The sequence below is a fragment of the Canis aureus genome, chromosome 17, assembly GCF_053574225.1.
Source record: "Canis aureus isolate CA01 chromosome 17, VMU_Caureus_v.1.0, whole genome shotgun sequence".
NCBI lineage: Eukaryota > Metazoa > Chordata > Mammalia > Carnivora > Canidae > Canis > Canis aureus.
In genome coordinates, this window is record NC_135627.1 from 55,318,467 (window position 1) to 55,339,029 (window position 20,563).

The 20,563-nt window shown below is 48.1% G+C and overlaps 1 protein-coding gene across 5 annotated transcripts in view; it reads right to left on the bottom strand.

Annotated features, from left to right (window-relative positions):
* Positions 1-20,563, bottom strand: part of LOC144288027 (uncharacterized) — a 60,604-nt gene that overhangs the window by 32,518 nt on the left and 7,523 nt on the right. For 2 of the 5 annotated variants that reach the window (XR_013355983.1, XR_013355984.1), the window contains 5 exons: positions 19,175-19,231; positions 18,411-18,562; positions 18,136-18,273; positions 13,179-13,789; positions 6,643-10,923 (listed from right to left, as the gene is read on the bottom strand). Coding sequence is in view for 3 of the 5 variants with exons in the window: in XM_077855606.1 (XP_077711732.1) it covers positions 10,804-10,923; positions 13,179-13,335; positions 18,136-18,273; positions 18,411-18,562 (567 nt within the window). In the remaining 2 variants the exon portion in view is untranslated. Of the gene's footprint in view, positions 1-6,642; positions 10,924-11,253; positions 11,346-13,178; positions 13,790-18,135; positions 18,274-18,410; positions 18,563-19,174; positions 19,232-20,563 lie in introns of those variants that run through there. The other 3 variants (XM_077855607.1, XM_077855606.1, XM_077855608.1) reach the window with 3 other exon arrangements.

The window sequence follows — 20,563 nt, forward strand, 5'->3', positions numbered from 1 at the left end:
TATGAATAAGTAAATAAAATCGTTTAAAAAAAAACTAGGCTCGGCAAACCATAAATCAGTATCAGTGTTGCCGGGAAAACCTCCAGATGGAGCAAGGTGAGGGTGGGTGGTGGGGCTGAGCCCACGCACGTGTACGGCCCCTGGACTTTTATCACAGGACGTGAGCCCTGGGGCTCTAGGATGTGGCTGGGAAGATTCCTGAGGAACCCAAGAGTTTCTCACCCCTGCCACACGCTGCCAGGGTCCCTTTGCACCCCGAGGAAAGGACATCAGCCTCCCTTGCTCCCTGAGTCTCAACAATGTGGAATGTATGATTTTGTTTTTTCTCATCTCCCATTGTGTGCACCCTTCCCCCCATTGTCTGCACCCTGCAAGCCCTCCACATGCAGCTCTTAAGGGGGTAGGCCTTGCACCCTGCGGATCCCCTGCCACTGATCCTAATTAAGCCCTTCTGACAGATATCAGGACTCCCACTGAAATCCTCCTACAACACACCCCATGGTCACTGCTCCAGTCCTCTCCAAGATTCTATTTATCCAACATACCTGATGTCTGAATAGGAGAAGGAAGGAGTGAGTATCTGCTCAGAGGATACAGCCCAGTCCAGGTGGTCACTTGACCTGGATCTGTAACGATGCCCATAGGACTGGTGTGGGGGGTGGGGGGGCAGGCAGGACTCTGTTCAGAACTTCCTTCTTTGTTTCTTGTCTTTTCATTATTTTTAAGTGTATTGGGGCTATTCAAAAAAATTTGTTTTGAAAACATTGGAATTACAAGAATATCCAAGGCAGCAATTATAAAGGGAGCCTCACTTTTAGGTCCAAAATGTCCCACCCGAGTTGGAATTTCCTGTCAAGTTTCCTCCCTTGAATATTTTTCCTTATAGCTACATGATTTCTAATTGATTTTATATTTAGTAGTGGTTCCCAGAATTCCTGAGACAATAGACATTTTACCAAAAAAAAAAAAAAAGTTACATGACTAAACGAGTCCTCATATTAAAAGAATTAATGGCAATGGAACAGATGGGATTAAAAGTGTCCTTTGTCACCAGATGAAGGCTAGTAGAACACTGACTTTCTGTCGGGCTTGGTTAAGTGACTTCCTTAGCCAAGGTACAAATGACGGAAACTCTGTTTAAGCAAAATAGCTGCGTATTGCCTTATGAATCTGGGATATTTATGAATGAATGGATAAGGACTTCAGGAAGGGCTGGATCCAGGTACCAAAGCAAGGCTGTCAGGACTCTTACTTTCATGATCTTTGTTTCTCACCTTGGCTTTCTTCTGAATTTTATTTTATTTTTTAATTTTTTAAAGATTTATTTATTTATTTGTTTAAGACAGACAGAGAGAGGGAGAGAGAGAGTGGGGGAAAGGTCAGAGGAAAAAGGAGAGAATCTCAAGCAGACTGAGCCTGGAGCCTGACACAGGGCTCCATGTCATAATCCTGAGATCATGACCTGAACCAAATTATGACACTTAACTGGCTGAGCCACCCTGGCACCCCTTTCCTCTGAATTTCTTTTTAATTTGGAGGATCCCTGTGTGGTTCAGCAGTTTAGCGCCTGCTTCGGTCCAGGGAGTGATCCCGGGGTCCTGGGATCCAGTCCCGCATCGGGCTCCCTGCATGGAGCCTGCTTCTCCCTCTGCCTGTGTCTCTGCCTCTCTCTGTGTGTCTCTCATGAATGAATAAATAAATAAAATCTTTAAAAATAATAAAAATAAAAAATTCGTATTCTCTCCTGATGCAGCAGTGGCCTTCAACCACTGTGAGCAAATGGCTATTGGCTGTTTCTAGATCACATGTCCTGGCTTAGAAACCCTAGCGAGGGGGAAAAGAATAGTAGGTGTCTAAATAAATCAATCTTTCAGATTCTTGTGGGCCCGGCTTTTATCACATGTCCTCCTCTGCAACAAGCATGTGTGTGTGTGTGTGTGTGTGTGTGTGTGAATAGGTTGCAGTCCTGCAACCTGTGAAAAATGAAAGTTCAAGAAGGAAAGGAGGGAAGGGGAATGATTTGGGAGCTCTGTGCTACTGAACAAGGCAAATTTTACAATTTGAGAGGAGGAGAGAGGTAGCCGGGCCCTGACTTGGAGGTGGCTCAGAGACCACTCGCTGCCTGGACGCGCCTGCTCCCCGGCTCCCGTGCTAGAAGCTGCAGCTCAGTCCTCGCAGGTGCCCCTCACACACCCACGCGTCCTTTCACAACTCCTTAAAAAAACAAAAAAACAAAAAAACCACCACCCTGAGTGGGCTATTCGAGGTGGAGGCAGAAGGAAAAAGGTAAAAGAAAAGAGTGTCTGCTGGGCCAGTCCCTGGGCCCCTCTCCGCTGCAAGTCATCGTCCCACAGGGGTCCCCGCACTGTCAGCCCCTTCCCTGCAGGGGCCACGACCTGAGACAGCCCGGATCCGAATTCCCACCCCACGCTGACTTCACGGCCTGGATCATCTGACCTGGACACTGAAGAAAATACCCCACACAACCTTGCACAAGATCCTCGTGACTGATCTGACTACCTCTGCCCCTGAGGCCAGGATGATGTATTAATCTGGCCCGTTCCCAGGGGGTGATGAACTTTCTAGAAGCTGAGCCAACTGTGCACACCGGGAGCCTCGAAGGCCAACAAAACAGATCTCTCGCCCATCAGGCCACCCTCATCCACGTAGACTCTTGGGAGCAGCCAGGGGTCTCTCTTCTCTCTGCTCTCCCTCCCTCTCTTGTCTCCCAAGACCCTTCTGGTGTCCCCACCCCATTGGTTCCAGCTCAGTGTCTGAATCTCCAGGTTCCCAGTGCTTCTAGAAGGGCCCCCGGGGTCCTTCTGATTCTTCAGCACGGAAGAGTGCAAAGGAAGTGCATGTCTTTCTCCTGACGACGTTGACCACTTCTCACAGCTGAGCCAGGCTAACAATGTTTTCATCTCTTTGCCCCATGGTTACCCCATTCTTTCAACACTCCATGTTCCGGCAAGTTCTTTGCCTGTTGTCTGGCCACCGGTATTTTCCCCGATCTGTCTACAGGTCGCAGAGCAATCGTTCTGCATTTGTGAGCTCATTTTCTCAGGGTGGATCGTTTGGATGAAATGAGGCCAATCAGGTGAATTTCTTTCTTCTGAGGGGCCAACTACCTTCTACGCTTCCCTTGTCTAGATTATCATCTGGGCAACAGAGAGAGGGAATAAGGGTGCGTTGTCTCCGAGGTTGAGGTACGCTTTGAAGAATTTCATTACTTATTCGTGTTCCAAATATGCATCTGGGCCAGGCCCTCACTGGTAGTGGTAAGCCAAGCAGACATAATCGCCACCATCATGGCAAATTAACAGCTAATTCCCAGTTGCCTTTTATAATTCCTCAAGAAAACATGTCAAGGCAGCAAACAGCTAAAACCAGCAGGTAACAGGGGATGAAAAGGGGGTGGGGGGTGCGTTATCTCTGCTGTAAAAAATTTACTGCAATGGTCACAATTATTACACAGCTCTGGCGGTCAGAGGTCTAAAATGGGCCTCTCTGGGCTAAACTCAAAGTGTCAACAGAGCCGTGTTCCTTCTGGAGGTTCCAGGGGAGGATCCAGTCTCTTGTCTTTTCCAGATCCTAAAGGCCACCTGCGTCCCTTGGCTGATGGCCTCCTTCCTCCATCTTCAAAGCCGACGGTGGTAGGCTGGGCCCTTCCCGGGCTGCCGTCTCTCTTGCTTCCCTCTCCTACCTCTCCGTTCCACTTTTAAGGACCCTTGCAATTCCACTGGGCCCACCCAGATGATTCAGGATGGTCTCTCTATTTTAATGAGCTGATCAACAACCTTGTCCTTTACCACAAAATTTAATGAACTCACAGGCTCCAGAGTCTAGGGCATGGCCATGCTTGGGAAGCCATGATTCTGGCTAATGGAACTTCCGAATCCCCTCTTCAAGACACCAGGAAAGATGGGATCCTAGCCTACCAGGCTGAGGCAGCAGGGCCCAGAGTGCTGTGTCTGCCCGCCGCCCCCACCACCACCCCTGCACCTACCCCCTGGTCAATGCGCTGAGCTGAGCCTCTTGTGGCCTCCACTTCATCACCTCAGACAGCGAGTCTCTTGCCCTGATTCCTCAGGCTCTTTGATTACCTGGTGTTTCTAAAGTGTTCTTCCATTCCCAACCCAGACTTAGCCTGAAGCAAGGGAAGAAACAAGAATCCAACTGACCTCCTATGACCTCAGTTTCCCTCACGTAACTTGTAGCTCTCACAAACCCAACAGAAGACTCAAGACTGCTCTCTCCCCCACATCCCTTACCTGTTCTGGGCTGATGACAGACAGCCTCAGGACTAACTCATCACAGGCAAAGGGGGGAGAAGCTTCTCCAAGATCTTCTGGAGAGATTCATGGTTCTTCCATGCTAAATTAACGTGAACATTCTTCGCTTCACACTCTCGCCTTTCCTCATTCCCCCAAGACCAGGATCTGACACGTGTCTCAGTCCAAACCATTTTAATCATCAAAATTGACCAACTATTTAGTGGTTTATTGGCTCTCTGACCTCCACCGGAAGTTCCCCAAACCCATTGCCTCACTGAGTGCCAAGCCCCCAGAATAACAAGATTCAAGGGCTGTGGAAACACATCTGAAAAATGTTTCTAACTTTTCTCATATAGAAGTGTGCACAGACAGGAAAGAGAAAGGGGGATTAAGCTAGAATCCAATCTGAAAAAAATGGTTGAAGTCATTTCTAGCAAAGTCCTGAAATGGAAAGAGAAACTTCTCTACAAAAGGCACATCATGTGGTTCTCACAACAGGCGACTGACACGGGGTGTTTAGTTACAGACTGAGAATGGTGAGGGAGAGAGTGCTAGAAACAGTGAGGCCTCTCGTAACACTCACAAATAGTCTAAGACCACCAACACAACCCTCTGCCGAGGCATGCGGTTTCTGAATCCATTTGACTGAATATTCCATGTCCCTGAATTTAAAAGCAAGAGAGCTTTCCCTTGGGACATTGTGAGGTAGGTCATAGAGTTTGGTCTGTTATTAAAAATCCAATTCTGGGCAGCCTGGGTGGCTCAGTGGTTTAGCACCACCTTCAGCCCAGGGCGCGATCCTGGAGACCCGGGATCGAGTCCCACGTCGGGCTCCCTCCATGGAGCCTGCTTCTCCCTCTGCCTGTGTCTCTGCGTGTCTCTCGCCTCTCTCTGTCTCTCATGAATAAATAAATAATATCTTTTTAAAAAAATCCAATTCAAAGGCCCATCACTCAGGGAGTCCCCCTAATGCCAAGCCAACTTCTTGTGCAAAAAAGGCTTTCAGCAGAGTTGCACACATTTTAATTGAGGGAGAACTGGAAGGGGGTGAGTTTGGTGCTATGGGCTCTCATAAAAAGGAAACCCTGGAGCACTCAGGGCCAGAGATTGCAGACAGAAGGCAAAGACGATTGGATGTGTACCCAGGCTTCCTTTGGAGGAACTACTTGTGGTGGGGCACATCCTGAGGCGTAGGAGAACTTGAGAAGCACTCAGTATAATTTTATTATTACGAAGAAAAGAGAGGAGATTTCTGAGCCCTCTGCACTATGGGCTCAGTTTCTTCAGGCTGTGTTGCTAAGAGGTGACCAAACAGGGTCCTCCCGGGGGGGAGGTCCCTAGAGAGTTTTCACAATTTATGCCCTCACCAGTTAGTTCATCCCCTGTGTCATCTCTCTAGCACAATGCGGAATCCATCACACAAGGCTGTTAAGAGTCCGCTGAGCTTAATGGTGTGGGACATGCCTGCCACATACAACTTCGGGAGAAAAAGCAGCTTACAGTATAGTCTCTACTCCACAATTCTGATCTTGTTATTACAAGCGTGTCTATACATATGCTTTATATGTATGAGGTTGATGTTAGAAGGAATTCCGCAAAAATTGTATAGTGTAAAGCTCATGAGTGAATTTTTCTTCACCCTTTTTTATTTTCCAATTTTTCTACAATCAATATAGATTGCTTTACTATCCTCCCCCCCCAAAAAAAGAGAGAGAGAGAGAGAGAGAGAGAGAGATTAATTAAAACAAAATGTCAGGTAAGCCTCTTGCTATAGAGACCAAAGTTTAAATTCTTCTATCTCCTACTTTGGCATAGGATCCTGTCTTCTATGTGGTTTATGTATACAATGGAATATTACTCAGCTATTAGAAATGACAAATACCCACCATTTGCTTCAACGTGGATGGAACCGGAGGGTATTATGCTGAGTGAAGTAAGCCAGTCGGAGAAGGACAAACATTATATGTTCTCATTCATTTGGGGAATATAAATAATAGTGAAAGGGAATATAAGGGAAGGGGGAAGAAATGTGTGGGAAATATCAGAAAGGGAGACAGAACGTAAAGACTGCTAACTCTGGGAAACGAACTAGGGGTGGTAGAAGGGGAGGAGGGCGGGGGGTGGGAGTGAATGGGTGACGGGCACTGGGGGTTATTCTGTATGTTAGTAAACTGAACACCAATAAAAAATAAATTTAAAAAAAAAGGATCCTGTCTTCTTTTTTTTTATTTATTTATTTTTTTATTGGTGTTCAATTTGCCAACATATAGAATAACACCCAGTGCTCATCCCATCAAGTGCCCCCCTCAGTGCCCATCACCCAGTCACCCCCACCCCCCCACCCACCTCCCCTTCCACCACCCCTAGTTTGTTTTCCAGAGTTAGGAGTCTCTCATGTTCTGTCTCCCTTTCTGATATTTCCCACTCATTTTTTCTCCTTTCCTATCTTCTAATGCGCTAAAACCAAATTATGCAGAAAAGGAGAGAGGACAAGAATTCTTGAAGCCCCAGGGTCCTAGTAACCAAAGGGCTGGTGAGGCTGTGGGGTCAGCAGACTTCTAGGTCCTGGCTGGAGCAGGTCACCATTTTGTGAAGAACCTACTCTTCTCTCTTTGGCTTTAGAAGGCTTCATCCGGGGCTCTTTGCTGGACAGAGAGGTTCCTCACCCGGGTTTGGATGACCCAGATTTGTCCACAGCATGGGGAGGTCGAGACCCTGGGCTGGACTCGTTGGGTCTGTCTAGCGTCAGGTGTGAAGCAGGGAGGGTGAAGTCACTGCCCGTGTTTGCCCAGCTTGGCCAGTTCTGTTTGGCAGCTGGGTGTGGAGGACACAATGCCCACTGCAGCTGTGAGTACAGCAGGCCGGGTCCGGCACACGTGGTTCCCACGGCTGCCTCCTCCCAGAGGACAACGCCCTGCCCAAGGCCAGGCTTTCAGAAGGGTGCTCCCCCCGCCCATGTCCTTCACTCTACGTATTATGGTGTAATGGAAGGAATGAAACAGACATCAAATCACTAAGTTGGAACCTGCTACCTCCTAGCTGTGTGACCTTGGTACTTAGCTTCCTGAACCTGTGTCCTTATATATAAAACTGAAAATTATCTTTTTTTTTGTTTTTGGTTTTTTTTTAGATTTTATTTACTTATTCATGAGAGACACAAAGAGAGAGGCAGAGACACAGGCAGAGGGAGAAGCAGGCTCCATGCAGGGAGTCTGTTACGGGACTGGCTCCCAGGACCCCGGGATCATGCCCTGAGCCAAAGGCAGACCATCAACCACTGAGCCATTCAGGCATCCCAAGTTGTGGGTTTTAAATGAGAACATGGTATGAAAGACACTTTGTATTGCACAGCAGTCCACACAGGGTTGTCATTCTCATAAGGAGGCAGGGCCTACCTAGCCTTCTGCACCCTTGTTCCCATCATGGCAGGACCTGGGAAGCAAGAGTCACAGTCCTAAGCCACCTGGATAAAGAAGTCCCTGCCCACCTTTGCCATCTCATCTGCCACCCTCGTGACAGGTGCCACCTCCCAGCAAACCACCTCCTCGTAGCCCCCAGGGAGGATGGTGGTGGCTAGTTTGGGAGGAAGTTAGGAGAGAGGTTTCAGCTGAAACAATGAAACAACAGATAAATGACACCAAACTGTGTTGTGAGAGGAACCCACCTGGAGCCCTGGCAAAGGGTGAGCGGCCGGGAGAGTCCAACGCCCCATCCCCGTTGAGGGCAACAGGGCTCTGGGAGGGAGGGTTTGCACAGACAACTATTGCTTTAGGCTTAGGACGGTGGGGGCCAGATGCAAGAGAAGGTCCCACTCCCCTCATCGCCCCCTCCCACACCCCCTCCCAGGGAGCCCAGGAACCACGGTTGGTGACTATGGGAGGAGGTGAGCAAGGAAAAGAAAGAAGGGACCCTCTCCCTGCCCTGCCCAGGCAGCCAGCCCCCTCCGGAGCAGAGACAGAGTGACTGGAAGATCCCCCTGTCTGAGAGAGCACACGTGCTGGTTTACGTGTGGAAATGACACTATGACATTCCTCAGAGCACCCAGGAAAGTCTGGAGATGTTTCCAGATGCACGGGGCAGTGGGGGGAAACACAAAGCTGCTTTGTGACTACAGCCCAGGAATGTGTGATTCAGTGCATTGATGTCCTAATCATGTGTTTGTTGAGCACCACTGAACACTGGTCCAAGCACTCGCTTGTATTAAATCGTTAGGGCCTTGCGACCCCACTATAATGCATAAGCCCCAAGTTTCAGAGGAGGAAACAGGCACAGAGGAGCCAGGTAACTTGTCCAAAAGTCACAGAGGTTGCGTTGGAAGCCAGATTCACCCTTCAGGCCTCAGCCGAGGCCCTCTCCCCGGGGCCATCTTGGATCCTCCTGGATCCCAGAGCCCCTCACCTCTCAGGCTGAATTGCGATTGCCTGTTTTGGTGCTGATGTCTCCAGTTACGATGACCTTCTCCAGAACAAGGACTGGATCTGTCTCATTTGTGTGGGGGCAGGTCTGTGGAGGCCGAGAAAATTAAGGCCATTCCACCTCAAGTTTAGCACAAGTCCAGCCATCTTGGGCCCCTGTGAATAAGAGCTGAACTCTACAGGAAAAACAGCAGAATGTCCTCGGCAGGAAATCCCATATCAGATCTTAACTCCCCCACCCTGTCCCCCATATTGGAATGGAAAAAATTCCTCCACCCCTTATGAAAATCCCCTAGACCAGCCCATAAAAAACCCAGCTGGAACCCACCTTGGGGTCCAAGCCCCTGCTCTGTTGTGTGGAGTATCCTTGGACCCAGGCTCGAGCTTGTAAATAAACCCTCATGTGCTTGCATCGGTGTCGGCTCCTTGGTGGTTTCTCGGATTTGCAATCTTGGGCACAACAGGCCCAAAGCACAGAACATGCTGCCTCAGTGGCTGCCTGTCCCACCTGAAGCCGAGCTGCAGAGAGCTGTGGCTCTACGCACTGGTGCCCAGCTGGCCCTCGGGAGCCACAGAGCCTAGAGCAGGGCCAGGGATGAGCAGAAGCAGCCTGGAGGTGAATCCCAATGAAGGGGTTTTGGGGGAATTTGGAAGAGGCATGGGACAACTGTGGGGTGTGGAGGATGAGAGAAGAGGGTGTTTGGAGACAAGGACTGGAATCCTGGAATCCTACTTAGGGATGCCCAAGAATCCCATACACATATTTGCTTGAAACAACATTTTTGGTGGCTGGAATGCGGCTTTTGTGGTGGTGGTTTATTTTATTGTGTTTGTTTCCAACACTGCTCTGAGACCGAACTGTGTCTTGGCTTCCCGGTCTCAGGGAGATCTATATTCCTGGAACCCGGTCGGATGCATAGTAGGTGTTTGGTAAATAAGTGTCGAATTGAATGGAAAGGAAATTGCAAAGTATCCTGTAGGCTCTTAGTCATCTGTCTGCTTCTGAGAGCCAAACGTGTCCCGGAGGAGGGGGAGGCAAAGCCGTCACAGGGATAAACCCTGAAGAGCAGCCTTTGGGCAACTGGACCCCAGCTAAAAACCCAAAAACCATTGGTGTGCGGTTCATGGTCAGGCAGCTGGCAAGAGCCTGGGCCAGTGCTCGAAAGGTCAGGGCTTGAGCAGAATGCATGAATGTGTGGTACCCCTGACCCCCCAGGGCTCAGATGAGCAGTTGCTTCTGGGGTGGTGTGAGTCAGAGGTGAAAGCTGGAGATTGGACACAGTCCTGGCCTTGTCTGTCACCTCGGCTTGGTTCGAGGGTGTCCTTCCAGCCGTTTTTGATTAAATTCTATTTACCATTTTCTACTTTTAGGTGACCTTTGACAATATCCACCCTTTGAAATGGTCTGCCCAAAGGATTCCGAAAGGTCAACATCTTGTATCGGGTATTTTATAAAAGGGCCCTTCTTTTCTACATGTGGAATCCAGCTGGGTGGAAGTTTTTTTGCTAGAGAGGCCAGCCTTGAAATATCCATCTCACACATAATCAATTCAAGACTGGTCCTTGGTTTTCTCTCACTTCCTTGGGGGGGATTCTTCTGATGCTATGGAGCAGAGGGGGCTGTGAGAGGGGTTGATGCCCTTTGTAGCGAGAGTTAGTTCAAAGTCTTATCATTGGCAGCCTTGAAAGGAGGGCGGAGAGGAGGGAGTCTCTCCATGTACAGCTGGATGGTCGTGGCCTCAAGAAGAAATGTGAACTAGCCAGGACTCCCTAATGAGGACCAGAGGCGGCATCCTCAGATATCTTCAGTTCCGTGGGTCTTCAGCACAGCGTCTGTCCACAACTTCCAACCACACTCTCCCACGTCAGAGTGCCAGTGCCACAAAAGAAATGCCTCAAGGCAGAAGAGCCCAGGAAGACAAATTAGAGAGGGCGAAACGAGACCTCGGACTTTCATGCCCCCTGGAGACAACTCCTTCTCTTCTGCACCTTTTTCAAGAAACCCAGGAATTCCAGCTTACTCTCTACAAGCAGCCGAGCTTGGGGTTCTTCATAAACACAAAAAACAGAGAAACATGTGAACAGGCACTTTGCTGACTTTCATCGGAGTGGTTTTAAATGTTTGACATGGATGATGAGAAACGGGGATTTTGTTTTCCAATTGGTGTAATTTGGGTAGGAGTTTGATGTCTCCTTTTCTGCTGGATGTGCTTCTTCGTAATGCAACGTGGAACCTTTTGAGGCAAAGATTAAACAAGTATCTGCTGCGGTATAAATTATGGCAGCCATCCCGTGCCTGGGGAGAGCTCCAGGTCACCTCAAGGGGAATCATCATCTCCTCCTCCACCAAGAATCATATCTGGGGAGACGCCTGGGTGGCTCAGCGGTTAAGCACCTACCCTTGGCTCAGGGCATGATCCTGGAGTTCCGGGATTGAGTCCCACATCAGGCTCCCTCTATGGGGCCTGCTTCTCCCTCTGCCTATGTCTCAGCCTCTCTCTCTGTGTGTCTCCCATGAATAAATAAATAAAATTTTTAAAAATTAAAAAAAAAAAGAATCATACCTGGAGTCTCTTTCTGGTTACATAAGTTACACACAGGTTATATGGAGCCGGAGAGCATCTGCTGCCCAGAGGGAGGGGGACAATGGCACCATCTGTGGTCATAACACGGGGCTCTGAACAACAAATACCAAAGGACATGGCCAGCACTTCTCTAGGGAAACAATGATCCAACTTTCATGTTTCACAACAGTAGGCAAAATGGCCAGTATGACCGCGTGCTTCAAAATGGTGCTCAGCAGGAAAGCCAGGGAAGTGTGGGTGAGGAAAGGTGGTCACTCAGGCGGGTGGCACCAACGGTGTCAACAGGGGTCTGGAGCTAAGCCTCCCAGGACCCAGGCACCCTGCCCAGCAGCCCTGCCCAGGGCATATGGGTGAGCACAGGCATGTGCATTGAAGAACGTAGGCAGCCCAAGTAGCCCACCTTGGCCCAGCACGGCACTGAACAAGTTGTGGGGCTGCCATCTTTCCAATAACCCCTGAAGCCTGTGCGGGATGAGGACCAGCCAGGAACCATCCCTGTGGAGGAGCAAACCATGCAAGACTCGTCTCCAACAGCGACAACGTTGGCAGCCATGTGCAACGAAGTAAGTATGTGATGAGGCCCTCTTCTTGCTCCAGTCTGCAGACCCAGAACTGAAGCCCTTTGGTCTTTTTAGATAAGGCCCTGGGATCTTTAACCTTGTGCCTCCAGCTTGTGCAGAAGCTCATATCAGTCCTATTTGTTTCCATCTCTCTCACAATCCCTGTAGGTGTAAGCTCGAATGGCTTTTCACAATACTGATCTATGAGTTACTTGTATTGAATTTCTGGCTTCTCAGTAAGTTCAGGGCTACCCTCAAGTGGCCCCAGGTTTACAGAAGGTCTCCTGGCAGTCTCTCTAGGGCGGCCAGCAGCAATGGGTTACACGCTGCTGGAAAGGTACAGTTCCTCCCCTGACCCCACTGGCTGTTCGGCACTATCAGACCCCTTCTCTTCAGCCCAGTGACCACCACATGGCCCTATCTGTTATGAAACTGTGACTTCCTAAGTCTGCTTTTTTTGGCTGGAGTTTCTCGTCTTTCTTTCCACAGGGTCTCAGGAGGACCACACATGCCTTTTGCCTCTTCCTAGCATCTTCCTGGGGTATTATGAGTCTATGCAGAGAGGGGAACTGACCCTGGTTTGCTTGGGGACCAGGAAATCAGGTTTCAATCAGAGAAGCATGAAGACAAATGTCACCACCTTCCTTCCCTGCAGTGGCAAAAAGTGCCCAAGAAGAGACCAAGTGGGCCGGGCCAGCCTTTGGTATTTTTCTATCTCTCAGTTATGCAAGGAAGCCACTTACTGGTGAGTTTTAAGTGGGGAGAAGGAAATGGATCTGGGAAATTAAACGGAAAGCTGTCTGAAGTAAGATGAAGGCCGTGCTCTGCAATTTGTCCCCAGCCTCAGGTCACAGACTGGGGCTTTCCACTCCATTTCTGTGTGTCCTGTCCTTAACCCAAAAACACAGAGACGAACTGCCCCAGGTATGTTGGCTGTCCCCAAAGACCACGAATGAATATAAGATTATTCAGACCCTGCCACCTGTCTTAGCAGCCTGGATTTCCCAGAAAGTCAAATCTGAGGACTCACAGGATTCAAAACTTTGTTAGGGAATGTAATCTCCTAAGGATTATAGGGAGCAGGAATAAGGAAGAAGGGGCGGGGGGAGGAGAACCAAGCCAAGGAAGCTGGTCACTGAGCTGCCCACCTCTACTAAGGCACATGCTGACTACGTAGGTGGGCATTCGTTCAAAATATTTTTCTTTAACACTCATTACCCCCCAGGTGTTACACAAAAGCTATAGAGCTGGTGCCTGTCCTCACCCCATGGTGGGTGGGGAGGGAGTAATTTACCCATCAGCCCTTGCCTCCCATTGGTGAAAGGTTCACCCTACAGGACTCACCTCCAGCATGCACGTGGTGGGCATCAGGCAGGTCTCGTGGGGGTACCCACAGAGGTGCCCCAAGCAGGGAGATGAGAGGTGACCGGCACTCACATCGACAAAACACTGTTGGGTCCACGTGAAGTCAGCTGGAGCCCAGGTGCCAGGGGCTTGTCCACTGGAGCAGGAGACAGGCAAGGCCAAGAGGAGGGGAAACAGCAGCCATGGGAAGAGCGAGGAAGACAGGGTCATGGCGGTTCTCTGCAGCTCCACACTGGGCCACCTAGAGCCAAACGTCTAGGCCACAGGGAGCACCATGTGAAAGAGCCAGACTCTCTGAGACAGATGGAAGGGACAATAAGCACATTCTAAGTCTGGGGAGCGAATGGCATTTCACAGGCCTCCAGGGGTTTCTCAAAAGGTGCCATGCTCTGACTCATAGTCCATATCCTCCACCAGTTTGGGACCCAGCGAAATCACAGTTCCTGCCTCCTGGGGAGACAGTCACCAACGAAGCCTTAGAAGTTTGCAGGCAGCCTGTGTTCCAGTCCCAGGTCTGCCACCTGCTGGCTTTGTGACCTTCTGCAAGCCTCTGTGACCTTCCTGAACAACCTCAATCTCGGTTTCTTTATCTGTACAAGGGGAAATTGAAAAAAAATAATAGGCGAAATGAAAGAGAAATCAATATATCCAATGAGATGACTCAATGTAATGTTTAGCCCATGGTCTGGCACACAATACAGTCTCCATAAATAGGAGCTTCTGTGGTTATCATGCCACCAAACTCCGTGCCTCCAGGAGTATCATGTTTCTCTGGGGAAAATTAGGATGGTATGACACTCAGAGAGGGTTCTAAGCCCTTAAATATATCAACTGCTTCTATTTTAACACCGCTGTGAGCAAATAAAAAACTTGGCAAAATCACCTGAAACAAAAATATAATCAAGTAGTAAAATTAGCATCACATTTTTCCATCTTCACTCCGGGGCACAAGTCCTCGCCAACCCCCCGGAGTGAGTCAGTTCTGGCAGAAGAGAAATGATTTCATCCTGCAAGAGAATCTCTTGTTCTTTACCCCACTCATCCTTTTCTTTCAGACTCAGTGTTTCAGCCTCAGGGAGGATGCTTGTGAATGACTCCGTAGGCTTATGACGTGGCCCCGTGTGTTTGTAACTTGTCACAGGCAGACGTACCTACTCCTTGACACTCAATGGTCCCACCTTGCGTCAGTTTTTGAGTGCCTGAGACTCTTCTGGTAGCTTTCTTCTTGCTTGCAGTGATAGGAGTGGTCTCTGTCACCCAACCCTGATGAAATATCAGTGATGAGTTTACCATTTCCTTGGCTCCCCCCCCCCCCAGATGTCTACAGAGCCCTTAGGGATACAGGCGAGTCTCTAGGGGAACACATCCCCCAACAAGGGAGCACAGGCACTCAGGTGTGCTCAGTAGACACTTATTGAGCACTTACCGAGCCCAAGCACTATGATAAGAGCCATCGACTCAGGGGGTCTGCCTTCAGGGAGCTTGTGAGCTAGAGGGGGGGACTGACAAATAGCAGATGATTGCAATACAAAGAGACGGGCAGGGCATATGGGGGAACGTGCCATTGCCCTTTCCAGACATCTACTCCAGGGGTCCCCACCAGGCTGCACTCCAGCAAAGCCACTCCACGCCCGGCTCCCCAGCACATCTCAAACTTTCAGCCTCTGGGAATCTATTCAGACCATTCTTCTCTCTTGAATGAGACTTTTATGTTCAGCAAATAGAGCAAAGACTATTTTTTTAAAGGATTGATAAACATTCCTCTACAAGATACTTCCCTGGCTGACCAAAAGCCACCAACCTGGATTATCACAATGTCTCAGAGCTCAGGGCATAAGAGGCCAACCTAGCAAATTCCCATTTCCAGGCTCCACCTAGCAAATTCCCATTTCCAGGCTCCACCTAGCAAATTCCCATTTCCAGGCTCCAGACTGCCTCTTCCCAGTGGGAAAGCCCACTCCCTTCAGTGGAGAACTCTTCTTTCTCCCTGTCAAGCCTTTGTCAGTCTAATTAATACCCATGCACTGGCTGAGATGAGGGGGTCTGTATCTCTATCTCCTAAATTACCAAAAATTACCCCAAAATGGACAGTTCCTTTTTAATTTTATAAATTCTTTATCAATACTCATAGAAAATTGCATAACTCATAAAACATAACTGGATGGATTATCTCCAAGGTACACCTCCCTCCCATGACAGCCCCCTAGGTTAACAGGTGTGTTTTCAGTTTTGATATGTCTTAAAGTCTAGATCATTCCTAGACCTAGAGCTGAGATTCGCCAAACCCAGTCCAAGTCTCTGTTATGGCTCCTTCTCCAGCAGGAGGCCAAGGCAATGCTGACGTTCTCTTCCTCTATCATGCCCTGTGAGCATCGAGCCAGGCCCAATGCACACGGCTCCCCAGAGCAACAGTCTGCAGGCACTGCAGGGTTTGGATCCACCACAGAATAGAAGTCATTTCCCAAAGGCAACATCGGCTGCGGAGAGACCTCTCTGCCTCCCATGCAGACAGCCTTTGAATCATTACACGGAGCAGCAACGACCTGCTTCAGCTCCAGCTTCGCAATGTAACAGCCAATTCAGGTGGGCTTCTCTGTCAGAAACTGATAGAGGACAGTTTCTATCAAAGTATATTCAAGACCCCACCTTTTGCATAATTGAAAACTATTGAAAGTGCAGAAATGATCTTTTCCCGCCTCGTAAAAGGGTGTCAGAGAACTGCCATTAAATTGCACTTTCCCCCAGTGGGCTCTGAAAGAAGGATGCTTCTTCCCAGCACATGGCCAAGGACAGGGAGCTTCACTCTCAGCCAAAATTCTATCTCTGCTCAGCTTTCTGTGCCCACTCCAAGAGCCACAGTTGATATTTGTCATCTGCTTTTTTGTATGCCAGACCATCACACTTGCCCTGGCTCTTGGTGGCCATCTAAGGCTCAAACAAATTAATTGACCCCACAGCCATCCTAGATATCAATTTTAGTGTCAGACATTGGGTAAGGAGCTAAGAATACAAAGGTAAAAATGTTTGGGACAGCTAGCTGACCACCAAGTTTTGTGTCCCATCCCCCATCCCCTTTATAAAATTGTCACAGAGAACTGGGTTTCCAACTAGGAATAATGCCTCCCAGTGTCCCCTGCATTTATATGGGACTCTGTGACCACTTCTCCACAATGGAAAGTGAGCAGGAGTAATGTGTGTCATTTCTGAGCCAAAACGTTAAGAAGTGTGGCTTCTGTACTCTTTCTTCCCTTATCCACTGGAAGGATACAGGATTCCTAAGACTTAAGTCATGGAAGATGCACCAAAAGGAAGAAGTCAGAGCCCCCTGTATCACCACATAGAGGAAACCACTCATCAACCAGGAATGTCTATTACGTGATTGAGAAATGAATTTCTGGGGCACCTGGGTGGCTCGGTCCATTAAGCATCTGCCTTCGGCTCAGGTCACGATCTCAGTGTCGTGGGATTGAGTCCAGCATTGGGCTCCTTGCTCAGCAGGGGAGCCTGATTCTCCCTCTACCTGCCACTCCCCTTTCTTGTGCTTAATCTCCATCTCTCTCTCTCTCTCTCTCTCTCTGTCACTCTCTGATAAATAAATAAATAAATAAATAAATAGTAAATAAATAAATAAATAATTTTTAAGAAGAAGTGAATTTCTGCTGTGTTAAGCCACTGAAACATGGGAGATTGTTACAGCAGGTGACATTACTCTAACTTGTCCTACAAACAAGATACAGTCTCTATCCCCAAAATGCTAATATACCAGAATCTTCTGACTTGGATTTCAGAAATCTCTTTCTAGCAATGGGAAGGAGAATAGGCCAAAATGAGACCAGTTCAGGAAGAAATCTGGTACATAATCTTATATATACATACACATTTTTTACATGCATGATAATATATTTTTATGACACTGTATAGATATCAGCTATTATTTTCAGTCTGCAGGCCCAGCATTTCCCCTTCTTCTTACAACACCTTAATTTTTCTCAATCTGTATGGTTTAAGTGGGACTAAGTCATCCTTGTTCTGAAGGTTGGTTTGGACAATCGGAGCCGATCAGTTCTATACTGAGACTTTTTCTTTTTTTTTAATTTTTTATTTATTTATGATAGGCACACAGTGAGAGAGAGAGAGAGAGGCAGAGACACAGGCAGAGGGAGAAGCAGGCTCCATGCACCAGGAGCCCGACGTGGGATTCGATCCCGGGTCTCCAGGATCGCACCCTGGGCCAAAGGCAGGCGCTAAACCGCTGCCCCACCCAGGGATCCCTGAGACTTTTTCTAGAAGAGCGAGAGGAAGGCATTCTCTTTTTTTGTTGTTGGGTTACTGATAGGTCCAACAGCAGGACTAGGTCTCAAGGCAGATATCTTGCCTCTCTCGGGGGGAGAAATTGCTGAGTGCAATGGTTGAGGAAGAAAGAGTTAAAACAGTCTGTGATCCATCCCCCCCCCCCCCCCCAGTTACTAGAGGGACCCCTGGGGAAGGGAAGGCAAGTGGCATGGCCTCGTCCCTCTGTAAATGTGATAACTGGCCTCCTGAGAACAGTTAACATTTCAGGAAGGAAAGTCCTTATCTATGGAATTGTCTTAGCAGGATGTCCCTGGTTTTAGCTTGCTTCTGGTAAACAGCTCTAGAATCCATGGATAGCTGAGGCATGGCTCCCTAGAAAATACCACATAAGCTCAGGGACAGTCTTGCTGTAAAAATGGAGATATTCATACCATGAATGCTCCCTGCTGTGTAGGATGACTACAACTATTACTTATAGACCTTGTTTTATTAAAAGTGTATCTTAAACAGCAAGGAAGGATGGGGGGGGATATCCACATGGGGTGCTTTTCTGTGTATTCATTTATTTATTACTATGTAACAAAATCCCTCAAAATTTAGCAATTTAAAACATCATCTTATTTGGGGCACCTGGATGGCTCACCTTTGGTTCAGGTCATGATCCCAGAGTCCCAGGATGGAGTCCTGCATCACGCCCCCCGCAGGCAGCCTGCTTCTCCTTCTGCCTATGTCTCTGCCTCTCTCTGCCTCGCTCTCTGTGTCTCTCATGGATAAATAAAATCTTTAAAAAATAAGATAAAAAAAAATAAAGCATCATCTTACTTATGCTGTTAGGTGTGTCACACAGCTGGGAGGACCCAAAAACTGGAGGGAACTTAGTGGCTGACGCTGGAATCATGTGGAGTCTCATTCACTCACCTCTCTGAAGATGTGTGCTGCCCGGGGAGCCAGCTGTCACCGAGATGGGGTTCCCCTCCACAGCTTGCTCGGCCCTCCCCATGGCGTGATGGGTAGGTTCCAAGGGAAAGCATCCCAAGAAGACAGACAGTAGCCATATCACCTTCTATGACCTAGACCCAAAAGTCATATAGCGTCACTTTGCAACATTCACGAACCGATCCATATGCAATAAAAGGTAATCTAGACCCCACCTCTTGAGGGGATAAGCGACAATCTCACATCACAAAAGCAGCCCGTTATATGGGAGGTCTGGTTACAGCCTTCTTGGAAAAATGCAATCCGGTTATGCTGTTTGATTATATTTTTTAAATCACTAGTAAAGACTACTCATCAAGGTAAGATCTCTCATTTGACAGAGGAAATCAGAGCCAAGAGGTGATGAACCCCAGGAAGCCATAACGACCACGTTTGTGCTCTCTCTTTGACTATGTTTGAAGGCAAAATCATTCTTGTGCTGCCCAACTGCGTGAGCCAAAAATGTCCTCCTTTTTTTATTTAAGCTGATTTGAGTTTTCTTTCACTTGGAATCAAACGATTTCAAAATAACATAGTGTGTATGTATTATTTACCACTTTGTTGGGTGGTATTTTAGGCTGCTTATAAAAATACACACATACTATGCAGCAAGATAAAAATGGTTTTTAAAAACTAAGGAAATTAAGCCCAAGAGAAAACAATAGAAAAAAATGTTTAGTTAAAATAAGACTGAGGTTGGAACTCACAATTCATGCTGGAAGATCATGAACGCTTAATAGAAGGAGAGGAGAGCAACTGAGAAACTGTGGAAATAATAATAAAACAGAAAGGACATGAGTGGCTGGATCCATTAGGGTTTGTTGACTAAATGTGAAGAATAAAGGATAGAGTAGGGTACAGTAAAAGTCCTGGAAAATTCTTATGTTTCTGGCTGGGTGATTGGGGCAGACAGAAGTCCAACCCACTGAGGTAGGAATATGTCAGTGAAAATATGAGTTTTGGGGAGGATTATTTGGAGGCAAGCAATTCTTTCTGGACACTTTGAGGATACGGTATCATGAGCGTGCAAAATGGGGTTGCAAATGGGCAGTTGGCTTTCTAGGAGAGCAAATGGGGAATAGCTCTGAACTAGAGATACGATATAGTTAACAATATAAATATATATTTTTTAAGATTGATAATGGGCCAGGCACTGTGCTAATTACGGGGGGTAACCGGATAAGCACAAGAGGCAGGATTTCTGTCCTCATGTTGCTGACGCTTCACCAAGAATCATCAGCAGATAAGTGATGGTTGAGGTCATGGACGTGCGTGAGGTCGCCCAGGAACAGTGGGGCGAGCCAAGGGAAAGGACCCACAGAGGAGACTGGGAGGGGTGCCTGGGTGGCCCAGTCACTGAGCATCTGCCTTTGACTCAGGTCATGATCCCAGGGTCCTGGGATTGAGCCCTGCATCAGGCTCCCTGCTCAGGGAGGAGCCTGCTTCTCCCTCTGCCACTCCCCCTGCTTGTGTGCGTGCTCTCTCTCCATATCTCTCTCTCTCAAATAAATAAAATCTTAAAGAAGAAGAAGAAAAAAAGGAAGAAGAAGAAGACGACAACGATGACCACGACTGGGAAAGCCTGCCAGAGACATGGAAGAAAAACCAGAAGCGATGGTCCAAATGCCACCCAGGAGAGAGGATGTGGACTATGTACAAAGGGACTCAGTAAAACCCTATGTAAATATGTTTTATTATTATCATTTTTGGCTCCCATCTCTCTCCACCTTTTCTAAGATCTCCTTTTATGTACTTGCCTTACCTAAGTTTCTTGAGGGCGGGGACATTTTTCACCGTGGTAGCCCCAGGTGGCTGGGCTAGTGTCCGCCCTTATACTCAGGCAGTGCGTGGGGAAGTATCACGTCTACTAATCATCACGAGTGTGTGAGCACGTGTGCTTCTGTGTGCATGCATGCACATGGGGCCGGACCTGAGGACAGGGGCTGGACAGGGCCTTGGGCTCGTGGTCCTCTGATCTAAATTCAGTCTCTAACACGTTAAGTCACCCAATCAGTATGCACTAAACTGAAATTTCTGCCCTGTTCCAGTGGCTAAGCATTCACATCTGATATCTGAGCATAAATGTACAGCCTGTA